At 42.6% G+C, this 16,930-nt stretch overlaps 1 protein-coding gene across 1 annotated transcript in view; it reads left to right on the forward strand.

Annotated features, from left to right (window-relative positions):
• Window positions 1-16,930, forward strand: part of LOC144753940 (E3 ubiquitin-protein ligase TRIM11-like) — a 277,392-nt gene that overhangs the window by 130,280 nt on the left and 130,182 nt on the right. Inside the window, exons 3-4 of the mRNA XM_078641467.1 lie at window positions 4,981-5,211; window positions 9,690-9,733. Coding sequence (XP_078497593.1) covers window positions 4,981-5,211; window positions 9,690-9,733 — 275 coding nt within the window. The remainder of the gene's footprint in view (window positions 1-4,980; window positions 5,212-9,689; window positions 9,734-16,930) is intronic.

Raw genomic sequence — 16,930 nt, forward strand, 5'->3', positions numbered from 1 at the left:
TCACAAGAACATTAGATTGCATTTGATCACATTAGAAAAGCATTATGTGATGCAAATGCTTAGGGTATTCCAGATTATGACCAATAATTCCATTTGTATGTACACTAACCAGAAGGATGTGCCCTTGCTGTTCTTACTCAGTAACATGGGGATGGCAAAAGACCATGTGCATATTTTTCTGTCGTGTTCGATCCTGTAGCTAGCGGTCTTCTAAATTGTTGGAGAGATACAGCAGCTTTTGCAGTATCATTACAGCAGGCTGAAACTTTGATATTAGGAAATACAGTTTATGTATACGTTCCACATGCTATTGATCTGGTTTTGAACAAAATAAAGACCTAGCATTTAAATAATGCTTGATTGTCACATTGAGTTACAATTGTATACCCCAATATTATTCTGCATCATTGCACCACCTTGAACACGGTTACCTGTCTGTCCCTGCCAGAGGAGGCAAAAACTATACCACATAAATGTGTCCTCATAACTGAAGAACAGACTAAAGGCCGAATTGAGCTAACAGATGTTCCCTTTCAGGAAAGATCTATGGGTAGATTGGTCCTGTTTAAAATTGCCAAATGGGGAAACTATTGATGCATATGCTGGTACCACTGTAAAAACTGTTGTTGAAACATGTAAAATTAAACCATTATCAGAACAAGTAGCAGAGATCACATATGGGGTGCCCCAAGGTTCTTCCCTTTCTCCATACCTTTTTAGGTCTTGCCTAGGCAGCGCTTGCACTGTCTTGTTGAGACCTACACTATACACTATAGCATGGAAGCTCCTCCCACTTTCCACCCATCATTTCCATTGGCTTGTGTCTTAAATGCTGCCTTCCGATTGGTTGTAGGCTTGTTAGTCCCTCCTTATAATGGATATCTCTTCACTTGTATCCTTCCACGCCTACTTGACTCTTTACTGCACAGACTACTTTCTTCCTGTGCCTCTCCCCTCCCATGCCTTCTTGCACCCCTCCCCCTGTTGCATTGCCAATGCTTATTTTATTTCTCTCCCCACCCCTATCTGAGATCTCCTATTTATGATTAATACAGCCCACGCCGAGGCTCGAACCCTGTTCTCCAGCTCCAAAGTCGGCAGCGTTATATGTTGAGCCACCTCCTCCCTTCGATTCTGTGCACTGTTTTGTTTCATTTGGTTTCAGATGCTACATTCAACAGTTTGTTTTAATGGTATCTGTCTCGCCCCTCCACGTGTGTTTTTTTTTATTTGTCTCTCCCCACCCCCCTCCAAAATCGCTGTTTATTTATTTATGATTAGGTGATACAGCCCATGCTGAGGCTCAAACCCTGCTCTACAGCTCCAAAGTCGGCAGCTTTATATGTTAAGTCACCTTCCTGCTTCAAGACAAGCCCCTTAAAGGGGTTTATCTTTGTTTCCCTCACTGAGTCACCCTCCCACCATGCACCCACCCTTAACCCCTTCCTCCCTGTTGCTATCCCTGTGCTCTGCACTGATTTTGGAATCGGAAAATTCCTCCCTGCTTGGATTTAACTTTAAAGGCGGCACTGCTCCTGCAAGCACATAAACGCCCCCCTCCCAGAGCTTGAGGTAAAGAGAGGATCGAGGATGATACAGGGCAAAATGTGGCATACTTCAGCCACACTTTAGCTCAAAATATTGTATGTTCTACATGCCATGGCTCGCCCACCTCCCTTTTTAAAAAAAATCTTAACTTTATTGGGCGATTAGCCGCACAATTGGGTGACATTTTCGCCATTTGTGCGGGTAAAAGACCAATGTGGCGGGTGACCTATTTTTGAGCTGTAGTTGGCCCTGTGTGCGGAATTTTTCAAGGGGAGGTGGCGCCCCCTTTACTGCCTCTGACTGCGTCCAATGTGCACGCACGCACGATTCAGCTACCTGGTTTCTTTTCTGGACCTGGACCTGAAGCAAGCAAGCTCTGGCTCTCCTTAGCCTGCCCCTCCCTCCCCCAAGTCAGCCCCCAACCTCTCCTATGAGGCAGCAGCAGGCACACACAATTAATACAAGTAGTTACTTTAAGGTGAGAAAAGAAAGCGCCTTAGGGTAACTATTTGTGTCATTATTAACCGAGCCCCGGGCCCACATTGGTATTTGTCTGCAGGGTCGTCAATGTATTCGAGTGCGAGAAAGCGCTTGCAATGACGGCCCTGTTTAAAAGGAGAGAGGAAAGCTGCTGATCGGCTGAAGCTCCGACTCCTGTGCTCGAAGTTGTGCTAAGCTAGAAGGGGTCGGGCCTGCCTGCTCCGCCAGCTTGAAGTCGGTGATAACCTTTGCTAGTCTGTCAGTTCGCTCGCATATGTTATTACCAGTTCTAGTTTGTGAAGCTTCTAAATCACAAACCCGCTTTGCAAATGGAACGTGGTGTTTTGTTATAGTTCTCACATATAGTGGGTTTATTTATTAAGGGATTTCAACATGAATGTTTTCTTTTTTTTTTATTTGCACAATTTTTCACTATAGTTTTAAGCTATTTTGTTGCGAACGGTAACACACAACCGTGGCCAGCATAAAAGTTGCGTAAATGTCTCTGCAGCTGTTTTTGCCAATTGCTTTTTCCTTCATTATGAACACATTGAAAATGAGTTGATGCTTTTTTATATGGTCGAATTAAAGTCTCACACTGGTTTCGCCATGCAATAATTTGATTTTATGTCTTGCTCCCCATTTGGAATTTGTCTTTCACCCGATTTTGCTTCTTTCTTCCACTTAATATGGCTTTTCTTTCTTTCTTCCTGGTGCCCCTTTTCAGTTCTCTCTTTGCCACTTTGTTTTCTACCTCTCCGTTTGCATTGTCGCTGCCCTTGTTGATTATTCACTATTATCTTGTTCTGCTCAAGCTTTGAAGAAAGCTGTTCAGATTCTAGATTGCTGGTTATAGTGTACGTTCACTAATTTTTTTTTACACTTGTCCTCTATTGCTCTTTTTTTTTTTGCAGCCAGTGCATTTTGGTTCATACACTTCTTTTTTAGATGGGTGGACAGCGCATGTGCTGTCTGTTGCAAGGCATATTGTCGATTACCAAAAACACGGGGTGAGGGGCACCCATTGCTTATCCTTGGTTGACTTTCCTTGTCATTCTCATTTACCTGCATTGGCAGGGTATGCTCAGACGTGAGTCCCTTGCTCACTTTGCCACTGGATTCAAGCAAGCCTGGCTGAAGATGGCTGAAATGCCAGAAACCGGTCCTAGGAAGCTTGTTTCCGGTCCAGGGAAGGCATGGCTTGGCAGTTCGGGCTGGACTGTTCCCATGAGGCACAGGGTCAGACTGATTTGCATATAGCCATGTCTGAACTGGGGTGGCAGAGTGGGCTAAAGAACGGTGATGGATTAAACCCAGATCTTTTGACTGGGTGTGAGTGTTTGATTGGTTCAGATGCTCCGTCCATCACCACCCCCTTTTGTACCGGTTTTGGCCGCCATAAGTGTGGCAGGGTATGCTCCGACGTGAGTCCCTTGCTCACTTTGCCGCTGGATTCAAGCAAGCCTGGCTGAAGACCGCTGGAAGGCCAGAAACCGGTCCTAGGAAGCTTGTTTCCGGTCCAGGGAAGGCATGGCTTGGCAGTTCGGGCTGGACTGTTCCCATGAGGTACAGGGTCAGACTGATTTGCCTATGGCCATGTCGGAACTGGGGTGGCAGAGTGGGCTAAAGAACGGTGATGGATTAAATCCAGATCTGTTGACTGGGTGTGAGTGTTTGATTGGTTCAGATGCTCCGTCCATCACCACCCCCTTTTGTACCGCCCTGGAGAACATTCACCTAAAGAGCAAGGCAGGAGCAGTGCCTCAAAAAATGTACACAGAGAATGCATAAGAGGGGGCAAAGCTAAAATCATGCCAAAAAGAATTTTCTGGGACATTATACGGAGCAAATTGAGAACCCAAAGACAGACACACACATTAGGGAACCCCGAATATTCTTAAATACTGCCATGTAAAATGCAGCTCTGCGTGTCCGCAACTATTTCCTAGTTTTTATGGCGAAACGACAAGTCTGCCAATTACCTTTTACTGTTTGCGTGAGAAGCACCCTCTATTGTTCCTGTCTGTGTGAGATGTGCCCCCAGTTGTTCCTGCCTGTGTGAGAAGAGTCCTCTGTTGTACCTGTCTGCGAGAAGCGCCCTCTGTTCCTGTCTGTGTGAGATGCACCCCCTGATCCAGTCTGTGTGAGATGCGCCCTCTGTTGTTCCTGTCTGTGTGAGAAGCGCCCTGTAGTAATGGTCCAAGGATCCCATCCTCGTCGCCAAAATTGTAGTAATGGTCCAAGGTGAATAAAGAGAACTCCATGAAATTAAATGAATAGTATTTATTCTTAAGCGGTAAAGAATAGATGCAGCTGGAAGGAAGGTTCATCCAAAGAATGAATCCCAACTCCAGTTTCAGTACACACAATAGAACATTCATTTGTAAGAGAACATTCCACAATACATAGAAAGAATTCCATTTAAAGGAACATGCAATCACTACACGCCCTCTGTTGTTCCTATCTGTGTGAGCTGCACCCCCTGTTCCTGTCTGTGTGAGATGCGCCCTCTGTTTTTCCTGTCTGAGCAGTGGTGCAGTCTGGAATCTTGGCTCCAAGTGCAGCTTGGTGTTTCTCTTGGGTAACGGACACCAAAGTCCTTTTATAAGAGTGACATTTTAACCCTCACCCGCATATGCAAATGGCCCTCGTGATTTCCTGCACCCCAAGCCATTTGTTTTTCTGTCCTCTACAACCTTCGACCCCTTAAACTGGGGGGGTGTTGGAGTTTTGGGAAGTGGCCCCCGGGGGAGGTAAATGTAAATGTATTGCGACTTATATAGCGCGCGTATCAGGGGTTCCTCTGTGTTACTGTCACTTGACCCACAATCGCTCCGTTAATGATGGGAAAACCTGCTGTGTAATGGGTCCGCTCCAGTGTCAATTGATCAACTTATTACAGACTTCTCAGGTGGTAGCAATGTGAATATATAATTTATTTTTATGTTGCAGGCCAAGTTAAAGAGCCAAAAAGCGCAAGTCATTAATGAGTTTGAGAAGCTCCAGAGGTTTTTGGAGAGGGAAAAATCTCGTCGTCTCAGCAACCTGAAAGAGGAAGGGAAGAAGGAACTACATAACATCAAGGAGGCAGTGACCACATTAGAAGAGCAGCAGCGTGTCCTCAGGAGACTGATCACAGACCTCGATTGGAAATGTCAGCAGCAGGAGGTGGAGTTATTGAACGTAAGAAAGAGTTGGAAATCTATAGAACAAGGTGGTCAGCAAACCATCATCCGTGCCAGAAAGTGCCAACATTGTAAAGTAGATCCAGCAGCAGCGATTTATACTTTCATGCCTCTCTGAACCCACTCAAAACTAAACACAAAATAATAATATAGTTAAAAGTAAACCCAGGGAAAGAGGACTAGTATAAGAGATAACAGACATCAGATATCGTTACACTGGCTAGTCACGCAGCTGGGCACTTTCTTCAACTGGTAGAGCGTTTATATTGGAAGACGAGAGGAGTCTTTAGTGATGTTATCAATATTGTTATAGTACCTAAAATGATGTATGATATACTGTAGAACTCTCTGGGGGATGATGAAACTGTGTTCAACTTCAGACAACTACCTTCAGTGTTACATGAACACACTCTGTGATTAGAATTATGTTCAACTCAACAGGTTCTGATACCATATCATAATAGATAGGCTTTAGTGTTACGCAGTTCACCTGACAACAACCAGTCATTTGTCCACCCTTTTCCACCCTTTTTCAATAACTTAGTAGCATATAACCATCACAGCCAAGGTTATCAAAGTCTGTTAAGAATTGAGAATCATGTTTGCGCGACACATAGAAATACTAAGATGCCCAAGATGTTAGTTCATAATGCTCAAAGGATGACTCCTCAAATAGAGTTTGTAAATATGAGTTGAAATCTTTAAACACAATTGTTTCCTAGAATACTTCTGTAAACCCAGTTCGACTTCCAAGGATAAACACAGTCTGTGAATTGTCAACACTGTGGCAACAAGGTCCTACCACAGCAACTATGTATCTTGATGCTGTGGGCCACAAGGACCTTAAACGCTGGGACTGCAAAAGGGTGACCAATGCCTGCAATTTGGTGTGAGCCCTGTGGCTTAATGGGACTTGTATTTTTCTTTAAAGGAATTTGTGCGTTCAGCTAATGCATGAGCGCACACCATCAGGCAGTTTGGAGTTTCACGAGTCTGTGGGCAGCAGATTATGACACTTAGCAACCTGATCACAAAGACACAGGAAATATCAGTGGCAGGATCTAGAGTTGCATAACTTACTAAGAAATGTAGGAAACTCTCTGCAGACCCTCCCTCCCTCCGTTGCCCTCTGGAGCCCTGCACTACTTCACAGGGTCTTAAAGTAAAAGGTATTACTTCACTGTGTTTGTCTGTGCCAGGTGTGAATTGTGTCACAATGAGATATTGTGTGTTGGTTTTTGATTCTATATGCAATTTTGGTTGGACTCGATTACTTTCAGCATGACAGCCCGGACCTTACTTTTTGAACCATTTTGAGCATTGTGCCTGTACTGGCCAGGTTGGGGCTGCATCTGCACATTGAAGACATCAGGGGACCAGATGTGCAGCTGCTTGTACCGGCATGGTCAGAGCTGCATCTCTGATGTTGAGGACATTGGATCAATCACTATCTCCATTGGCATAGTTGGGGCCTGGGCCTGTTTTGGCCTGTAAGGCTAGTTGGGGTGAAAACTATACTGCGATCTGATGGAGCTCACCTGCTCTCAAGTAGCAAGTTTATTGTACTTCAGAGTGCAGCTAGGCAGCTGCGTGCACCAAGAAGTTGCCCATGCATGACCTACATGGTTGCCCCTGGACTGTCTTTGCTCAAAAATATTCACTGAATTCCCATTTGACTTGGGGAGACAATTAGACTGCACATGAGCCTGATATATGCTTCTGCTCTAACTACTGGGGAACCGGCCACTAGAGGTTCATCTGCATTGGTATTAGAATCAGGAAACTCAGCGGGTGTAGAGTCTCAATGGAGAATTGCAATCAGGATTACTGGCTTGTACACCAACTTAAATTCCGTAGTGTTAAGTGCTTTCTTGTCTTAAAAGGCAGTGAAGTGGACTTTGACGTTATTAGGTCCTTTGGTTAATTGTTGAGTTCGGAGTTCAGCGCCCCACACTGCCTCCCTGAGAAGCCTCTAACTGCTCACCCTCGCTACCCTGAAGCCATGATGGGATGAACACCAGTACCAGATAATCTCAACCACTACAGTTGAGGCCCAGGAGTCGCTGTCGGTCCTGTGGGCACCAGGAATGAATTTGACAGTCTTTAGCAGAGGCCTTTGAAAAAGACTCTAGCTAAAAGGTTGAATAGTTCAAAGGGGGTGTATGAGACTCTTAAGGAATCCCTGTTCCTTCCAAGGAACCAGCGATATCAGATTGTGTAGACTGATGTTAGGAAACAAAGGCAGAGCCTGTAGTCTGCTAGTTTAACATCTAGCTAAAACAGTGTTATCAGAATACATGTCCAGAAGTTAACATTACCAGTCTGTTTACAAAGCCATGCAATCATCCTAGCCATAGCCTATCATACCTAGTTTAATTCAACAACAAAGAGATATGTGGCTAATATATTTACCTCACCAAGGTCTATGGTTCATGGTATAGTTGGCTCCTACTCTAATATGCCTTCCCATTTTCAAGAAAATGCACTGTTTATTTGTCACCTACTCCAACACCTCACATAGGCAACGTTGACATTGAGTTTATTTTGAATGGTGCATCTAATTTAGTTAATCTGAGTAGCTATGCCGCTCTTATCTGTTCTATTGCTACTAGCACAAAGCTTTTCCTCAAGAGGCATTGATTACAGCGATAGTATCCCTTTATGAGGACTTTCATTAACCATGCTAGGCAAGATCACCTAATGATGAGGAAACGTTTAAGGAATAAAAAAGTAGCAAAAAGTGTGTAACGATTAACAGAGCGATCACTGATTCGGGAGCTCCTGGGTTGAGTATTTCAGAATGGATTTAATCAATTTTCAGATTCAAACAATCTTCTAGCATTTCCCAAATCCTGGGATGTTTGTCTTTTTAGCTGCTTGGAGTAATTTAATCAATTTTGAGCTCAGTAGCCCTGATGGATAGATGTTTAGACATCCAAGATCTAACTTCTCAGCTTTTAATAATTATTTTTCATATTATTTTGCCTTTCAGCTGTAACCTCTGAGGTTTGAGGGTAATAGGGAGAGTGGTTTAGAATTGGTATGATGTTCCCATAGTTCATCTAAGGAACAAACATTTGAAACTGAGTGGTTTTCATTTTTTGAAATGCCAGTTTCATAGATCTAATGCACACCAATGGAACAATGTTAAGCAGAGGATTGAAACAGGTAACATTAATTCCAGGATTCGCAATCCAATAGCTCTGAAGAAAATGGAGCATTCCAGAGTTGGAAGCTGTTCTTCAATTAGTGAGAGAGATCCTGGCTGATAGGAGTTTAGCCCATAGAGAGCCATGTGCGTTTTTTGATGGAAGAGTATGTGTCTAGATTGGGGCAGTGTAGTCACTTACAGCCGAGTGAGCACGTCTTGACATTGACTGAGATCACAGACCCTCTACAGCACCACCATACTGAAGGGCACAGATAAAGAAGGTATCATGTTGTGGAAGAGTAAATTGAAGAAGAAGGGATATCAGACAGGCACAATCTCATACCTCACTTAGAGCAGCCAGTGATGCAAAACAGAGAGACTGGATATTCAATCCTGGCTAGTCCTTGTGGCCATTAGTCTTAACCCCTTCCTGGGACAGATTGCCAGTGAAGAAGTTTAGTTGCACTTGAAGGCATGTTTTCTGTTAACAAAGGATGTATATATTTTGTTTTCTCTCACATCCTAGAGATAACGTTCTTCACTCCCACAACTGTGGGTCACAGAGTGTAAACCCATCGTTTTCTATTTGAGATTTATTTTTGTAAAGTGATGCAATGTTGTGTTCTAGTGGGCTCCTCCATGCTAACTTACTACAATTCTATTAACTTCATGTACATAAAGAGTATCGCAATTGACCGGTAATGCATTACCCTCATAAGTAAAGGTTTGTTTACCCTTTTATTCCCACTAGGAATGGGTTGTTCTCAATGGAGCCTCAGGACATGACATTTAATTCTATAGTTTAGTGGTTTACCCTACTGTGCAAGGTGACGAGAACAATGAGTAGTGCGGAGACAGGCCAGTACTAGGATTTCCATAGGTTATCACTACAAAAGTACTGACCACTTCTGTTGCAGAGGTGTGAGTCGGTGGGACCGCATGGAGTGGCACTGAAGAGTTTAGATACCTCATGAATTTATGCATAGTCCTGGGGAGCCAAGAAACTGATTACACATCAATTCGAATTTACTCCGTCACAACACAATAGCTCTTTATCAGAACTAACATTATCTTCAGGAAGGACCATTTATTTGTTACAATAGTGCACTTTAGTATTATTCTTGAGCAATATTGGATTGAATGCATTCATGGGATAATTAAGTAAATTTGTGCAGTAATAAAAATGTGTGTTCATTATTAACATATGTATATTTGTATATAGTTATTAGTAAATACTGCACTTGCGAATAACTTTGTAAAATAATTTTCACTGTGAACGTAAACTCTATTGTAATATATGTATCTGTTTGTGTTTCTGTTCCCAGGATGTGAAGGTTATCTTTTTTAACAGCGATTACCATATAAAAAAGTAAGGAAGATTTATTAAAATTACTAATATCACACTGCAGTCTTTATTTCTCTTGTGTAAGCCCATTTTTCAAAAGCTCACTATCTTCTAATTTAAGTATTCTTATTGGGTGCTAGGAGCAAAGTGACCATTCATCCATGGAAACTTACTACTCAATGGGAGGTGTAGGTTCCTATTTTCTTTTTGTATTTTCTATACTTTTGCCCTCCTGTATTGATTATTTTTTACTTTATCCATCTTCCTATTAATTTCCTTTCTTTACTCCATGTCTTTCTGATTTGTTCGTTTATTTTTTCTTTTTAAAATTCTCATACTTTACTAGTTTAAATTCTATTTCACAGCTTCCTTTTTGTGTCTGTTAGAATTGTGCTATTGCTTTTTTGTTGTCTTTTAATTATATTTTATTGAAATTTCCTATACTAATTTCCTTTCTCTTAATGTGGATGATATTGTATTTCAGTTCTTTGTTCGCATTTAGGCACATTTTGGTAAAACAGTACTGACTATAGCCCTGGTATACATAGCCAACGATCGAGAAAGCTGCCCAAAAAAGGGAAGTACAGGTTGGAAAGGACGGGGTAGCATGGGGAAAAAAAATGCTTTTGTGACGGCCGTAAACGAACACAGTGGCGTCACTAGGGGGTGCGGGGGGTGCGGCCCGCACCGGGTGACACCATCACATGGGGTGACATGCTAAATATTACTGTCTGTGAGGAGACCCCTTGTTTTTTCGCTGGACGCTTATAGTTCAGGGTGTAATCCGCCTTGTGCTGAAAATAGATCGAATAGAAACAGTTTGTAACTGGTGAAGTACAGTGAGTGCCCGCTGACTTAATCTGCTAAATAGATGCTTGCTTGGTCTTACATGTGCTCCGTTGCGCTTAAATACAGCAATGCGCTTTGTTATAAACTTCCTAAAACAATGATTTTTAAAGTTAACACATCCGAGCAAAGGCGGCAGGCGGCTTGTTGCCTGTGAATGAAGAATGCGTTGCAGTTTTGTTACTTGTCGCTGATGATGGGGGCGAACAGACATGTCTGGACCCTCCCCCTGAAGCCATGCCCTGGAGCCGCCTGCTCTGGCCTCGGATTGTGCGCACCACCAGACCGCAGCCTCCCGGTCTCCAGCGGTCAACCGAGAGGATGCTGCCAAACGAGGCTGCTCAGGAAGTTTCCCTGGCATTTAAGGGACTCTGCTCTGTCACTTTTTGGTGGGATGTTTGCCTTTTGGGGGATTTCGGCTGATGTCGATGATAATCCCTGCTTGACAGTCTGATGCCACCTGTGATCGTGAGGCTGCGGAGGTGAGGGCAGTCCTCATGACCTCATCCCCGGCTGCAGCCAGACAGACAGTTTACCTTTTACAGACCCCGGAATCAACCTGGGATTTTTCCAAGTTCTTCAGCTTTTCTTTCGAAAAGGGAAACTGTACAGCCTTTCATTGCCAGTCAGAGAAAGTAATGTAAGATGTTGCAAGAAAGTATGTTGTGTTTCACATACTTCACACAGACATCGGGTTGTGAAATGGAAAATGAATACTATGTCCCCGTATGAGTGCCAGCTCACGGGTGCAGTGGCTGGCACGAGAAAGCTTAACTGTGGCACTTATTTGGCTAAAAAAGGATCGATTATGGACAGGCCTTCTGCTGAAAATCAGTTCGCACAGCAGCAGCAGTTGAAAGTTCCCTGCTCGTGGCCTTTCCTAGACCAAGGTTGAGCCAGGGTGCAGGAGAGCGCCAAACAACCGGAGTTTTCACACCAGCCATGCACGATTTGCGTGACTATTGTGCCGAAGCCCGGCTTCCATGCATCAGTTACTTGAGTACAACTTTGGCTGTGGAATTTGCGCGCCACCGCATGATGCACCGGGCACACCGGCAATGAGTCCACGTGCGACTTTGGCGCAGACAAGCACAAGGGTTCGCCATGCTGGGATGGTACTTTATTTGGTGCACCTGCCACTCTGGTCTATTGATGGTGCTGGGGGTGTCAAGTGATGGGGCAATGTGGGAGTTAGTACTAAAACCATTCTGTATGGCCCCATTATTTGGCATTGGCGGATTCGGAGGAGGTCCATCATGGATTCATGGGGTAAGTCGTGAGGGGGTGACACCATGAGTTACCAGCACTGGGTGACACCAACCCTAGTGACGCCACTGAACGAACACATATGCTATGTAGACGTGGGTTTCTGGGACATTTACAAATACCAATACGGACACACACCTTTTGTCAGTAAAGTGATTCCCTTGTACAAGAAGCTTCAATATTACTATGTAAAGAGTTCCCTCAAAAACGAGAGAAAGATGGAGAGCACTACACTGTACTTTTCCAATGTCGCATCACCAGTGTAGGTAGGGAGAATGCAGCTACATCCGGAATGGACCTCAAACGTCCTTGAAATGTTGCAGACTGTCTCAGTGATACTTAAAGTACGGCCCAGGGGTCGCATGCGGTCCTCCTAACCTTTACATGCACCCCTAATCAACAGCAGCACTGGACTGCTGTTGACTGAACTCAGCACTAACATAAACATTTTTATATATACAGCAAGCCTTTATTTAAAAGTTTTTTTTTTTTTTTTTTTTTTTTTTAAAGTATGTAGTAGACAGAGCCAAGCGGCTCATCATGGAGGATGTGCTCTGAGTGAGCTCCCCTGGCCCGCAAGTCATCCTACATAATCCTGCCTGTAACCACTGTGCTTCGGCACTCTGACGCCCTATCTGTGCCTGCCGTCCTTGGGGGAGTCATTGGGGCTGTCTTCGGGTCCGGCAGCACCAACCGAGCCGCCCATAGCCTGTGTTGCCATGGCTAAGCCTGCTGCGGCTTGGTGGACATAGGGAAAACCTCCACGAGCAGCAGTTCGTGGCTGCTGGTGGATGCTCCTGGGGACCTCGGGCTGCTGGAGCGGAGGATCCAACTTGGGGACATTGTGGGTGTCCCATTCGGGATGAGGACCTGCAGCTGGTGCCAGGGCCTGGACGAGGACCGCAACCTGTGCACCACGAGACGCCTGGGCCTGGAGTGTCGAGCGAGAGGAGCCACCGACTGCCACACAACATATGTGAGGCGCCCATTGGGGGGATGGGGAGGGGGGTGTGCTCCCTGTCGCGGAAGCAGCCGGGCTAGGTCCCGGTGCGGTTGGGGGGGGGGAAGGGATCTCCCTTGGCCGTCCTCTCGCTTTTGGGTCCAGGTCCTTGGTGCTGCAGTCTGGCCTTACTGAACTGGCCAACTACAATAGGCCAAAGGACCCAATGAGGACTGGGACCTACCTTGGGGGACGACTGGGGGCAGGAGCTGGGGCCCTTCTGTGTGTTTGGCACCTCCTGCGGCGGCATGCTGTGGCAAACCCTACAGTTTCCACATTTCCTGACCCATGGGGCCACTTGATAGCACTAATCATTTTAGCATAGTGAGTGTGCTACAGCGCAACTCCAGAAATCATTTCTAATCAATACTCACCATTTCCCTGAAACCTTTAAACACATAAATCATGCATCAGTGGGGCCCATAGCACTGCGCATTTACCCTGTTCACTTACACTTGGCTTCAAGGCTTTGGTGAAACGCAATGGAGAAATGCTGTAACATTTTGGTGGAGCATCTAAACCCTACTTAAATCAGTTATTATTTATACCTGCAAATTATTTACACTTTACCATGGTTTTATTCAGACTTTAATTATTCAGACACACCACCATAGTGGCAATGGATCTACTAGAATGAAAATTAGGTGTAGCAAAATCACAAGACCAGCTTTTAAAATTCCATTTTATTTAGAGCTCAGAAAAAGTCGCATTTTTTAGAATTCAGTTAAAGTTTAGTAAAGAACAGATAGTTTCAAATTCATTCTCTCCTAACATCCCTAACTAATACCCTCCTCTTATCCTTTAAATCCTGCAAAGCAAACAAGTAAAAAGCATTAAAGTTCTTACATTCAAGAATCGGTCAGCAATCGGGCAGCATCTCCGATAGAAATTGAGAAGGCGACGACAACTAGACAAAACCAGGGGTTTTTATACCCTAAATCCCTAACTTAATCTATCTAAAATGTAGCTACCATCACTTATTTGGTTTCTGATTGGACAAAATCGGGGTGGGTGAACATCTCTTCATCCTTACAGCATCCTTTTCACAACGTGTCAGCAGAAAAATAAAGGGTCTTTGTTTAAACAGTCCGTGGCCTAGGCTCTTCCTTGCATTTGAAACATGCATCAAATTCCTCCGGCTTTGAGCATTACATCGTCCATGCTTGGCACCCATCCTAGGTTCCGGGCCATGGTAGCCTTGAACCTCCTCGAGCACAGGCAGTTCACTCTGACTTGCAGATTTTTGGCACGCCTGTGCTGTTCAGCTCTTGCTCACAGTTTGCCCAAGCAGCCATTTTCACTTAGGCCTCAGAGGCCACTTTTGGAACTATCATATAAACAAACACAAATTCATGTTAATTATTGAATTGAAACCCGTTCTGTTTACCTCCCACCATACTAATATCTCCCATTAGTTGTTACCTAGCAGATAAGCCACATAAATGCGTTTTATACTTACATTTTCAACCACTCCACAACATTAATGAATACGATAAGCACATTTAATTTGCGTTTAGTGTATAACTAAGCTGTGCATTAATCCACAACACAATAACAATACATATTAGCTAGTTTTATTGCAACATGCAAGCAAAATTAGTCTCCCCATATGTAATAAAAAGAAAATAATGTGTGCATCATACTCTATGGTTGGTTAATTTCGCAAAACATGCAATCAGTGAATATTAACGTTATGGGGCATTGACTTCGAGAGGGGTACACAACATTTTTTGTTTGCCACCGCGCTCCATCAATTCCCTCATCTGGTGATTTTATCACGAAATAACACTCAAAATTTTGGAAAATTTATCAGAACATGTTTCAACTTCTTCATGTTAATGTCATCTACACTTTTGTCTCTTTCTCTTTTGAGTCTTTGAAAAACTTTTCTTTGATTTCTTCCATTTCCATTTCATTCTTCTCTTATTCTTGTCAGTTTTTCTTTGTTTGTCTAACATTTCTCCTACCTCTATATATGCAACATAATCTTATAAAGAATATCACTAAGATTGTTAACGGTATTAGTATTTTACCTATAATTGAACTACCTATTTCTTGAAACCAATGCTTGATTGCTGAGAAACTTTTACCCAGCTTTTCAAGGACACCTTCAACCTCCAGTGATTCCATTTCTCTATGCAAATCTGTAATATTTATAATATAATTCTCAATGTTCTGACTTTTATCTGGAATATAAGTACAACAATGTTGAACTTTCAATATTCCACAGACTCCTCCCTCTTCTGCTAAAATTATATCAAGGGCAAGTCTATTTTGCATAACCATAGCTCTCATAGCAACCATTTCAGTATCGACCATCAGGAATCCTCCTGCTGTGTCTGTTGATCATTTATCAACTATTGTGGACAATTTTCTAATTCTATTTGCATTGAACGAAATTCCCAATGCTGGTATCAGTGCTCCAAATACATCACCTATTATTTCTAACACAGTTTCTCTTCTTTTTCGACTTAAAACTTTACCTATCTCATGCTTTCCGTTAGTACCTCTATCTTCATGGAAATTTTTAGGAAAGACCAAACCCACATAACATGTCCCATACCAATGGTCTGGCAGTCTATAATAGGCTCTGTTTCCCACAAATAAAATAAATTCCAGGAAAAACAGGATCATTTCCTCCTTTAAATCCCCAACCTCCCATAATTCTATAGGTAGCTGTCATACATTGAATTATCTATTCTAATACAACATTTTCCCACCATTGGTGCATCTATGTTAATTGCTACATTCACATATTTATCTTCAATATTTTCATCATCAAATGTATAATATTTGGACTTTGCATGTTTCATTTTCTCATTTCGTTTGTAAGCAATTCTCCTTTCCTCAACCATATTCAAAAATGCCTTTTCCTCAATTCTCATTTTACATGTCCAGTTATGATTAAAAGCATACTCGTGTTAACTAATCTATTTCTAGAAAATATTCTCCCATTAGCTCTGCATGCTTTCTTTTATTTAATGAATTGTCAATCTTTAATTTTGCAAATATTTCATCCACATTAGAATAATGATATTCTAGTTTCCCAGTCTTCTAAAACAAACTTGCAATTACACTACAAGTTACTCCATATGTAAGAGGAAGGTGGTGATAAGTCACCCCTTCTGACACTGATGCTGGCAATTTTACGCAGACATAAGTCATCAACATTCATAGTTTTAATATATTCAAGCAATAACTTTGAAAAAGTATTTTTGGTGTAATCGCTAATAGACCTATCTTGATGCAACTCTGGTTTGTACACATGAGTTTCATGCACTTTTTTCTTTCTCAATTGGCTTACTTGAACTCACATTTGGTTTTCATTTTGTTAAATTACTCTGGAAAGGAATCACAATAGGTAAAATTACCCACAATATCATCAACAATCCCATACATATTATAAAGCATCTACACCATTTTCTAAAAATAGAACATTTTGTCTTGTGATTGTTCATTGCCATTTTCCCTAACACCATTTCTTCGACCTTATGTCACCTATAAATTTCACACCACTTAATACTCTAACAAGTTTTCTTCGACCTTGTGTCAATTTCTATTCTAAATTATACTATAATTAGATTCTCTAACCAGTTTTCTTTGACCTTTTGTCAACTCTGACCTCTCCTATATTTACAATATCCGTCTCACAGGACTTCAGACTTTATTTTAATATCATCTACTTTGAGCACCTAACTTTCCATTCCTTTGTTGTTTTCTTTTACTCACTTTTCCCACCTGGCTTTGGATTGTACAGGTTTTCTTGACTGCTGTTAACTTCAACAATTGGTGGTAGTACAATATATGTCCACTCAGGTGATTTGTATCTCTGATTTGGACGTCTTACTCTTTTTGGCCTTCGGACAATCTCTATTTTCTTTCCCAGTGTTTCCTTTTGACTGGTAATCTCATTTACTTGATCTTCTTGCTCTTTTGTTTTATTTACTATTTTGAATCTCAATCCTCCAGCTTCTTTAGGCCAATTGTCTCCTTTGCAGACTTTCTTAGTCTTTGGCTCTACAGTGTTATGCTCCACTCTCCGAGCTCTTTTTCTTGTGCTTTTTCTTAATGGAGTGTCATCTGCACTGTCATCAGTTTCACTTTCAGTA

Source organism: Lissotriton helveticus, chromosome 5_1 (assembly GCF_964261635.1).
Source record: "Lissotriton helveticus chromosome 5_1, aLisHel1.1, whole genome shotgun sequence".
NCBI classification, from domain to species: Eukaryota; Metazoa; Chordata; class Amphibia; order Caudata; family Salamandridae; genus Lissotriton; species Lissotriton helveticus.